Here is a 12,013-nt window from a genome sequence, read left to right on the forward strand (position 1 = left end):
AAAGGATGAGAACCTACTTTCCCAACTGTTTCATCTGCTTTTGGTTGCTCTTCGATGTATTTGATTACAATAAAGCTTGCAAGAAGGCTTCTACATTGAGGCTCCTAGTAACTCTTGGCTTGCCTTCACAAAACTTGATGTTTTTATGAGGGATAGAGCACAAATGCGCTTTCATTAAACTATACTACCTGCTATATGGCTCTTTGCAATGGCTACCAATCGAAATGCAACCTCTACCTGGAAGTTTTTGTACCATTTATTTCTGTTGTGGAGAGTTCAGGTTTGTTATGAACCTGGGTTTCCCAAAGCTAGAAGCACATGCCATTATATGAATCCATAAAAAACTTTCAACGCCACAAACCAGAATGAAAAAATAAAACAAAACTGGAGTTTTCATTTCATTTTGTAAAAGAAATGTAAGGAAAAATTTAAAAGACAAACGAAAAACAACAAAAACCTACCACTTTTGTTGCAGTCTTCATCTTCAATGTTTTTTGAGTTGTTTTGAATACTTGCAACCACATAGGAAGAGTACGGAAACCAGCTTAAAGAATGCAACAATCAACCTTCCAACTCTCCCTAAGCAATGGCAAGAAAACAAGTGAGTTAAGAAATGAAGGTAAGAAGTTTTGTTTTTCATTCACAGATGCACAAATGAAATAGTTTTCACCATTTGACTGTTTTAATGGTCAAATTTAAGGTTAGAAGGTGGAGTCCAAAAAGGCGAAAAAGAAAAATTAAAGCAAAGTTTTAAAAAAAGCTAAATATTCTCAGGGTTTTGCTTTGGGAAGCCAAATTCCTCTCGGGTTTTGCAGGGCAGAACCCATAGTCTGTGGGTCAGACCTTATCCAAACCCACATGGGACCGTACCCGGACCTAGGCCTAGGATGTACTGGACCCAGACCTGGGGTCCTAGGGGGGGACCCGGGCTTCCTAGCTTCATATTTGGAAGTTGGCTCTCAAATAAGGTGTAAAAGCTTGTCAAAAAGTAAAATTAGATTCTGAATGTCATTTTTACTATAATTTTTGATAATTTATTTGTTTTCCCATTGAAAGTGCCACTTGGTTCTTATTTAGACTTTGGATATATTTAGAAGTCTCGAATAACATTTTGAGTGTAAGGAAAGTCAATCACATCTGAAAATATATTTGTGCTAACATACACTGATCTATTCTAAGAGGCATGTCTCACTATGTACTAATTTAATTTCTAATATTGATCATCATTAATAATGTATATGCAATTTTCAGTCCATGAGATAGATTAAGTGCTTCTGAAAAATGCATAGTTGTAGTTTTCATCAGTGTTTTGAATAACGCCCTGTGATCCACCATCAGAGCTATAGCAAAAGTAGATTGTGGAGTCTAATCTGAAACATTGATAAAAATTAAACATGCAGGTTTTTTATTTTTTGAGAACCTCTACATCTATTAATTATTGTGTCATAAATAGACAGATTACTAAGTATATGATTTTCGATCTTTTTAATCACATTTTCCTTCCTTTTCTTTTTCCTCATCATTCAATCATGATGACAAACTCAGGTATTGTAATAATTTGTGTGAGATTATGTTCCAGACATTTCTGGTATATGCAGCTACTAGCCAAGAAAATCTGAAAGTATTGGACATGGAATATTTGCCTATATGCTGAACCAATTAGATTTGCTTTATGGAAATAGGAGAAGACATGTAGGCCTACTGATTAAGAGGGTAGACTAAGTGTATTGCTTTTAGTGTGAAAAGCTCATTTTGATATACTTAAAGGCTTACTAGGCTTTAGTTTAAATCTTTTACATGCCTGAACTTGGATTAATGTAATGTATTCTAATATGGTGAGATACTACTTTTCAGGGTTGACAAATTTGGAGAGCTTAAATCTGGATTCGTGTAAAATTGGAGATGCAGGATTGGAATACTTGAGAGGTCTATTTCTTGATCTCAATGCTGTGATTTATTATAGATATTAAAAAAACATTCTGTTTCTTTTGTTTTTTTAACTTTAAAGATTAAATGCCTTAAAATAACTAAACAGTCCTTGTTTTGAACTAGACCACAGTCATTTTGGAGCTTTTAATCAGTTTAAAATTGCATGTGTGTTCTACATATTTTGTTTTTCTCTTATGAATCTTGAAGGTTATGTATTGCAATATTCTAGAAACTGAAGGCATAAACATCATTTTCAGACTGAAATTTGATCGGACTGATTTTATGGTCCATGTTACCTTCTTGTTTTATTCTACAGTATCATAAATATTCATTTTAAGATTGTTTTCGTTTTCTACAGTAATTGTGCTGTAGAATCACAATATCCTGTGAATTTTATATAAGTTTTTAAAAGTATCTAAATGATTTGTACTATGTGAACATAATGGTATATGTTAATAGCAGTGTGTTTAGATTTTGGTGTTAAAGGATTTTCTCAAAATAGTTCCATTATCTTATCATACAGCCTTGCGCTTCATTTGCTTTAATCCCCTGCATTTCCATATGTATCACTTCCTATAATTGGTGGTCACATATCATTATATGTCCATAAAGGAGAATTTGTATCTGTTTTGAGTTTTGTTGACTTGTGGAGGTAGAACTAGTTGCCATTTTCATGCTTATGGCAAGAAATTTTGTGAACACATTCAAAACATAAGTAAAAATCTCAATACAAAAAATTGATGTAGAAACCCTAGCTGCTTTGAATCTTTAATACATTTGTAAAGAATGGAAGAAATAAATATATAATCAAATCAAAGAATGCTTCATGTTTGTAATGCAAAGATGGAGGGGAAAAATGAAAAAAAAATCTTACCCTTTTGCAAAAAAACGTTCTATGATGTTCTTGACAGCCAAAGGAAGGTTGCAAAGCATAGAAATGAGGGTGCAATAATTGATGAAGTTTCAAAGTCTGGTCTTCAACTCCTCATGTTGATTCAAATTAGCGACTATGTCGATCCAACAAAAAAAAAATGTTTAGCTTGTAGGAATGCAATTTGTTGTTTGCAAAATAACTGAGCAAAAGCTTAGTTGTTTTAATGTTTTAAGTGTGTTATGGTAAATTGATATTGTATCAAGTAGAGGAGATGAAAACTTCTTTTATAGATTTACCAAGATGATGTTTCTCAAAAACACAATCATGAACTAAAGACGGAAATAGAAACTACCTAATAAACTAAAGACTAAGATGACCATTAAAGAATGTTACAACATTCTAATAATTTGGGTGTCCTGCATAGGATGCCATGTCAAATTGAACTCTGAGAAGTCTTTGAAAGTTGAAAACAAAGGACTTTCCACATCTCTGTGTTCAGTTCACCTAGGAGGAATCGACTTGTGTTTTAGCAGAGCTAGTTTGCACCCATCGGTGTACTACACCCGAATTCAAAATGGACTTGTGTCTGGCAGGCTAGGGGGTGAACTTGGTTAGTTAGTGACAAACCATGAAAACGTGAGATATGACTACAACTTGTAGACTCCATACATTTCAAGGGATGGTGTATGGTATCAAAGTGCAGTGCAGTGATAACCTTATGAAGGTACACATGAATAACATATGATAAGCCTGGTTGTCACAATAAGTGATGATGTCAAGACAATAGGGAAAACAATAAAGGGGTTGTTGAACATGACAATGTTAAACACCACCTACACACTCACAATCATCATTGAAAGAACGACCATTACAAAAGTATAGTCATGTAGCCTATAAATGTTAAACTTATGATAGTCACCATGCACCATAATACATAAGCACATGACAACACCATGAAAATCTATAGGATGTATGCCGAAGAATAGGACTGGAGAATGTGTTAGAACACAAATGCTCGAACACCATGAAGTAATGGTGTAAGATCTTTTGATAAGTATAGTTAGTTCGCCTACAAATTGTCATTAATTGTGTAATGAAATATGGTGAGAATCTTAAACAAAGATAATAATAGACATTCATAATATACTCATTAGTCACAACATTAAGACACTATTCATAGTGATAGGACAATAATCATGAAATCATGTAGGGAGCAGTCTATAATAACATTATCGTTGTCTAGGGCATTTCTTTGACAAGAGGACATGGATACTATTTGAGTGTACAGCATCTTCTTAAGCTGGACAAGATCTGAACTGAAAAGAGAGATCCATCAAGTATAATAAATCTGAAACATGAACAAACTTGAGGCCCTTGCAATAATTGACAAATATCAAAGAATGCCAACATGTGTCATTAGACTCCTGAATCAAAAGGATGATTCAAACCATAAGTGAAAACAACATACAACTCAACATAGGGACCATCCTTGCATTTATGGTTAACTACTCCATGTCTTCAAATATTTGATTCTAACCCATCCATGAGCATGGTATACATTGTACAAATTTGGTCATGACTGCATTTGATGTCAACTACCACCTACATTTACCTATACATCAGTATCCGGCCGTAATAGCAATAAATATGCATTCACAATTGCATTGACATTTCCAACCTAAGTTTCCGATTCTGGTTCTCATGCTCATGCGGGTGCGGTGTGGTGATGCGTGGATTTTTTATTTTTTTGGGATTTTGGATGTGTTTGGGTGCGTTCGTACATAAGTATATATATTTTTAAATATATATATATTAATACATATATATTTATGTAAAGTTGTCAACTATAATCTATGATGATGTATGCAAAGAAATACAAGAAATATCAAATATACAAAAATAAACCATTCATTGAATCATTATAATTTAACATAATCAAATTGAAATAAGTTATACAGTAATCAAAACATCAAGATTCCAATGCAATTTGAATTACAAAATCAAAACATAATTCATGGTGCAATGTTGATCAATCAAGAGTCAAGGCTCAAGATTCACAAATCACATTCAGTCATTCAGAATCATAAGGATTCTCAAAAAAATCCACATTCTCATCATCTCCTCCTGCTGCAACACTTGCAAATTCATTTGAATCATGCATGGTTCCAATTGTGCTAGATGCATGTGCTATGATGTTATCAACATCATCGTCTGTCATCATAGTAAGATCCTGAAGTGTTGCATCCAAGTTTGCAGATTTAGGGGCTACATCCCAAAGCTTGGTTGACCCTTCCTTGTATCTATCCTCCTTACGTGACAAAAGATGCAAGTTGGTATGTATTTAAAGTTAAAACCAAGTCCTCATCTTTCTTTGAGCCCAGCCGGTTGCACTTCATTGAATGGATATAGGAGTATGTACTCCAATTCTGTTCAGCAGAAGAAGAATTTGCAACTTGAATATTTATCATAAAATGTTAAAATTTCAAAATTAAACATACAAATCAAAAACAAATTAGAGAATGTTAAACACTAAAGTGTAGAACACAATTGCTAGAAATAAATAAATAAATGAAAACTTACTTGAGAGAGGATCTTGATTGCAAGAGGTTGTAGATGCTTGAATGGTTGACCATACATGTACCACCATGTGATAGCTCCCATGTCATTTTGGTCCTTTATTGCATATAGAGTAAGTTTTGATCCTAAATCAAATAAGCCAAATTCTTGACTCACCTTTTTGTGTATTTCATTGTCTGGGAAGAGTCTTGCAAATGCAATATAGCACCCAGTAGCAACTTCTTCATCTGCATATGGTGCAATTCTATCTAGCATAGCAAGTATTTCTTGGCTATAGTACCTTGGAGATAAGGCATATGCAAGGAGGTGCAATGGGGTAGTCATTCTCTCCCAACGATGATGAATGATATCCTCTACCTTTTTGCACAAGGCTTCACATTCTGTAGGGTTAGTCTCATGTGCTTGTATGGAAAGCATTACCTTTTCTACCATGGTGTCCATGCCATCGTACACATCCCCCAAGCAATGTGCATTTGTAGCAACAAAGCCTAGCATAGTCATGATAGGCTCGGTGAAATCCAACACAAATTGCACACAAGCCCGCCAATGCTCATCCAAGATCATACCCCTGACCTTAAAGATTCTCTTTGAATTTGAAGCCTTCCATATAGCCCATTGGTTACAAATAACCATTTGGCCCAATGCTGATTTCACCTTGAGGAGTCGTTTCAAAACAATAGTATGAGATGCAAATCTAGTCTTAGCTAGCTATAAGCAAGTTGACAATATGACATCAAATATAAAACAAAGTTATAAACAAGAAATTTGATATTGAACACGAATATAAAACTTATTCAAAATAAATAAATAAATGAAACTAAATAATTACAATTTTAAATCTACTTTCAACAACTCCAACTTGGAGAATGATCTGAATATAGATTGTGACATGTGGTGGTTTGTCACAAATATTTGTATCTGCTCTCCTTCTTGGTATATTTGCTTCACCCAATCTATTTGGGTGCCAATTTGTTGCATGACCAAGTTGAGAGAGTGTACGGTGCATGGTGTCCAAAAAATATGGTCGTATCGAGACTCAACCAAAGCACTTGCACCCCTATAATTCATGGCATTATCTGTGACCACCTGGACCACATTCTAGAAATGAATTGTGAATCCTTAACTTGTCCTTCACAATCAATAGCCCTCAAAAACATTGACCCTTTGGGGGACATTGCAATCACATTTATCAATGGTCGGTTTCTTGTGTCTTTCCATCCATCAAATATGATAGTTATGCCGGATGTTTTTCAGGATGTCCTAATTGGTTGAAGAGCTTTGTCTATAGAAATCTTTTCTTTTTCCAAAAGAGTAGTACACACCTTTTCATACGCGGGGCTAATGTAATCAGTTGGTGCTCTAAGGATGGCTGCAACCATTGCCCTCCAATTTGGCGATCTTACCAAATTGAAAGGAAGACCATTGGCATAGAGGCAAAGTGCAATTGCTTCATCAACAATCTCTCTTGCCTCCATTTTGAATGCTTGATCCAACAGACCTCTTTTGCAATTGTGAGTAATAACTTACTACTTCATCATCCTCCTCTCCCACTTCCAAGAATGGATGTTTGGAGGATGCAACATGATCAGTGGGCACATTCACTTTGCTCTTTGTAGATGAAGATTTGTACAAACTTGTTTTTGATTTGCTCACTAAATGATCAACCTCTTGTTCTTTTATGAATCTGGCTAACCGTGCATTGCTCAACCTTTTGCATCTCTACTTCCCTTGTACAATGCTATTCCTTTACCAGTAGGGCCCATAAAATGAGCTTTGACCTAAGAATATGAGTCGTTGAATGGTTTACTATGACATATATTGCATCTCCAAATGTATGACCCACCTCCGGAAACCTATGATAATCTTGTGGTGTGTCTCCATAATGGAGATGCCACATCAATATTGAAGTTATCACTTCATTCTTGCCCTACTACTGAACTTTGGCTATCAATAGGGACCATTCTTGCACAATAGAAACTATGAATCTAATAAGAAAATAGAAAAAAATTAACTTATAAATGTTTAAAAAAATTACTCTTACATTTCTTTACAAAAAAAAAAAAAATCTTGAAAAATTCATGAACTAAAAAATCACTAAAAAAAAAACTCATGAAATGGATCGAATGCTTGACTTAGATGCTTATTCGTTCTTTGTGGAAGCTCAATAGACACCTTACGAATGATCCTCTTCAAAACTAATGACCTTGCTTTTAGCATTTCACAATGGAGACCAAATGAGAAGAGAGCCCAGCTGAAAACAAAATGGGAAGAATGGGCAATGAATGGCCTCTTTTAGGGCCGTTTTAGGGTTTTGAGGCAAATAGAAGGAAACAAAAAACAAAAAAAAACATTTAAAGCACATTTTTTTAAAGTCAAGTGACTGGGCAGTGGAAACATCCGGATGCTCATAGGATGCACCCGGATGCCTCTGGAGCACCCTGCGCGCATCTGCAGGAGACAACGCCTCCTTGCCAGCATCCACCACGCCTCATCCCGCATCCACACACCAGTCTACATCTGCATCCGCACCCCCCTCCTAAGCTGACGCATCAGTAACTTAGAACCCATCTGCAATCCACCTATAGCAAAAAAGGCAATATTAGGTTTCAATAATGGTTGCTAAGGCAATTGAAAAATTATCAATCATAAAATCCAAAACCTTTAAATTCCCATGTCAAAAGGAAAGAGTTGACAATTATCTTATCCTAGTAAGTCTTGACATCTCTAGCTTCAGAAGGATATAACATGTACATGCCCATCACATCTTTAGAGCATGTCATGTGGGAACCTAAGGCTCGGCCATTCATTTTAATGTTTATCACTACCTTTGAAATGAAGAAATCAGGTTTGATGGTCACTTCATTAAGAAAATCTAAGCTTATGAGTGCTTATGTGCTTGAGGGGCTTTCCAGATACACCACTTTCAGATGCATGCTCATGAGCCAAGAGGCAAATGAGTTCTCTTAGGCTTTAGGGTCTTCAAGTATGTCACCTTGAGATGGATGGATGGGGACCCGCCCAACACTCTTGCAATGCAAGGATTACCATTCTTGCAATTGCGATTGCAAACTTTGAAGTGAATTCTGAATATAGTTGCTATAGGAATGTGCCTTGGATAATTATAAATTCTATTGATGTGTTTTGGTATAGATATAAATGAATTTATATGGATTTATATGTTACTACAGAATCTTGATATTGAATGTAACATTTTGTAAATTTAGATATTATACATTCTTACTTAATGATTATTGATATTATTGTAAAAACTAGTCCAAGAATATTTTGAATCATAGTTGAAAATATCATTATCAACAACTCATCACCAAAGGCCAAAACTAAGTGGAAAAATATCAGAGGTTAATCAACAACTAAAAAAATTTCTTAAATTAAATTAGAAATGCATCTTTTTGCAAAATTCAATGAGGAGATGCATATAATGAGTCACTAAATAAGTAGACAAAACAAAAAAATTGAGTCTAGATATATTTAAATGCAAATAAGGTACAAAATGGCATCCTTATTTAGAATGCTAATGACTGATATAGCTTGATAGTTTGAACTTTAAAGCAAACTAAAAATAGCAAATTATGTTTGTAAAACTATAAGTATATACATTGTACAAGTATAATATCAAAATAGTCTACAACTTCCTCTTCTCCTTCCTAGGATCTCTTGTAAAAACTATGGGAGAGGTAGTGGGTCTAGTCCTAGAGGCCGCTGTGGTTGTACCTCCTCCCATTGCACAACTGGCGAGGACTTGACCTCCATCCTCAACCTCCTCATCTTTGTGAATTTCATCCAATCCCACTGTGATTGCTCCCTCCTTCATAGCTTGCCCCAAATTGCAGCTCTCATCCACTGTAACTGGAGGTTGCTCCTATGATGTCCAATCACAGTAAGGATCTATGTCATCCAAATCAAGTGGACCCGCTGGTGTTTCCTTTACCTTTGTTGTGCACAATCAAAGGTTATATTGTAGAAAGACACAAGGTCATTGACGTGTTTTCATGCCAACTTGTTCCTCTTGTGTAGATGGCCTCAAACAAGTTCCAATTGCTCTCACAATTGGATGAACTTGCAGATTTGGGGCATTTGCATCCAATTTCGAGACCAATAATCTGCAAAATAAAATATTGAAGAGCTAGAAATCCAAATATTGTATGTGGAGTTTGAGTGTTTCTTCCTCAAACTTGTTACCAGCTCATCAACTCCTCTCCTGGGTCTCCTATCATACCTATCATACATGTGAAAGACTCCAAAAATCCAAATATTGTACGTGGAGTTTGAGTGTTTCTTCCTCAAACTTGTGACCAGTTCATCAACTCCTCCTCTCGGGTCTCTTGGTTGGGGGATGAAGTGGTCTCTCGGCCATTCTTTGGGTCACACTAGGTCCATGAGGTCTCACAGACTGTACTCTCTGTTGGTTCCCAAAACCACAGATTGGAAATCCATAACATGATATTATTTGAAGTTTCAAAATATTACAACAGCAAAGTTAAAAAATGAATGTATTATATTTATTAATAGCTTAGGCTGTGAATTCTTTTGAGATGAAATGTGGGTTATTCTTAGTCAACAATAAATTCTATGCAATAAAAACATTGCTACAGTCCTTTTTCTTGGTGTTTTTAAAGTTTTTTGTAGGCTCGACTGTAGGGGACAGCAATCCATCCCTAAGATGGTTGGTGAATGTGTGTGTTGCTTGTCCATCCCTTGCTTTATTTGCAGGATCCCTGGGACATTTATCATTTGAAGAAAAAAAAGGAAAGGCTCTAGAGACATGTCCTACCTGTTCCTTCATCCCCAAAAAATCTTTGTTGTGGGGATGGATGGAAATTTCTGTGGGGAGCATTTGTGAAATATAGATAAAAGTACATCAGTTATTTGAAGATGTAGACAGACAGAGATAAGACATACATGTAAGGACAAACATACATCTTTTCAAGAGTTTGCTGCACATAGAATGCACAGATAGAACGGTAGGCTGTAGTTTATATATTCTTTTCCATTGAATCTTTTGTCTCCATAATTGTTTTTGCATGTGTGTAACACATTTGGGACCTCATCTAGAGAATTGTCCCCTAGACTTCCTGGGTACAGTGTTAATTTGTGACATCTAGGTTATCGTATACACATTGATCCTAATGGTAATTTAAGTAGTTTGATGCTATCCTTTTTCTTTTGATAATTGTTATTTGCCAAACACTCAAAAAAGCATGAATGGCTGGTGTGATATTTAACAACAAAATTTGAAATATTGGCTGTTCTCCACCATTTTCTGTTTTTCAACACAACATTATAATTATTGTGAAGAACCAGTGGTCTCCAAAAGATTTTGTTGCCTACTACTAGAAATTTATAGCTGTCAGAAAATTATAGATTGAATTGATTTGCAAGGAATTGCTTTTTGCTGATTGTTATCCTTTTTTTGATATTACATGTCCAGTTTTATTCTGCAGGGAGCTAACTGTGCCAGACAAACAAGAGTAAATTTCCATTGCATTGAAGAATATTTTTTGTGCTTGTTACCTAATTTAGTAGGCATTACAACCTTTAGTTCTGAGTTTTGAAACTTTGGAGTCACAGTATTGAAATTGCAATACATTGAATGCAAAAACTACTCTTTTACACGATTTGTGTTGGTAGTTTGGTGTAGGGGGCATGCTATGAGCCCAAGCCATTATTGTGGTAACTTAACAATCTTATTTATAAAGAAGGGAGTTGAATTTCCCTAAAAGAGAACAATGGTTTTTAATTTTAGTTGGTGGTCCTTTTTTACAGCTTGTTTATTGTGTTGGTTTGTCTTAGTAGCATTAACTAGAGGAGTTGCTTTGGGTTTTCATCACAGCCACTAACAGGCATAACATGGGGGCAATAGGGACTGCAGCAAGGGCATCGCAGCCACTTCCACTAGCCACGTCATATGTAGAATTTGCCTTACCCAAAGAGAGTTTTCCCAAGTTGTGCAGTAATAACATCTATGTAGGCATACTGAGAGTTACATCCTGATTCCCTGTCAGCCCCTTATTCTAATCTAGTCTTTTTATTTGACAAATTCCAATGACTAAATGAGATTTGAGAGTGGAGACCTCCAATGAGGTTTAGGCGTGGTGCTCCTCATGGGGTTTTGGAGGCAACATCCCCAACAGGTATGAGGGGCAACGCCCTTTGAGGGATCCAGGGGTAGCCCAAATTAAGGCCTTTGTGAAACCTTTACCAACAATGGAAGATTTGTACTCTTAGCTGCAAGCAAGAAAATATAATTATGAATTTGGACAAGTTTTTAGTAAAAAAATTGCAAATTATTTGCATTTACTCATGATTCTATTGGAAAATGTCACCGCTAGTTTTTCGAAAACTCATTGGGAAGTTTTTGGGCAAGTATCTTGCCTAGCATTTCGACTTGGAAGTGCTAACAAGTTATTTGCATGGTGTGGTGACTGGGAGTGGCAATGGTACTGCTTGTCATTCTAATCGACCAGCTTATGTTAATGGACTTGATGAAGAGCAATGTGATGATCATTTTTTGTGAGCTTTAAGACATGACAATTGACAGTGAACTATCAACTACAGCTGTGATGTATTTAATCTTGTATATTTTCTGCAAATGATGTGTTTATTTGAACTTTT

General features: G+C 35.6%; 1 protein-coding gene across 4 annotated transcripts in view; it reads left to right on the forward strand.

The window, feature by feature from the left end:
• The window catches only part of LOC149556149 (Leucine-rich repeat family protein), a 177,644-nt gene that overhangs the window by 113,005 nt on the left and 52,626 nt on the right, over nucleotides 1–12,013 (forward strand). For all 4 annotated transcript variants that reach the window (XM_089830279.1, XM_089830280.1, XM_089830278.1 and 1 more), the window contains one exon: nucleotides 1,855–1,926. In XM_089830279.1, coding sequence (XP_089686405.1) covers nucleotides 1,855–1,926 — 72 coding nt within the window. The remainder of the gene's footprint in view (nucleotides 1–1,854; nucleotides 1,927–12,013) is intronic.

Source organism: Cupressus sempervirens, chromosome 5 (assembly GCF_028749045.1).
Source record: "Cupressus sempervirens isolate cs-2001-9-10 chromosome 5, ASM2874904v1, whole genome shotgun sequence".
NCBI classification, from domain to species: Eukaryota; Viridiplantae; Streptophyta; class Pinopsida; order Cupressales; family Cupressaceae; genus Cupressus; species Cupressus sempervirens.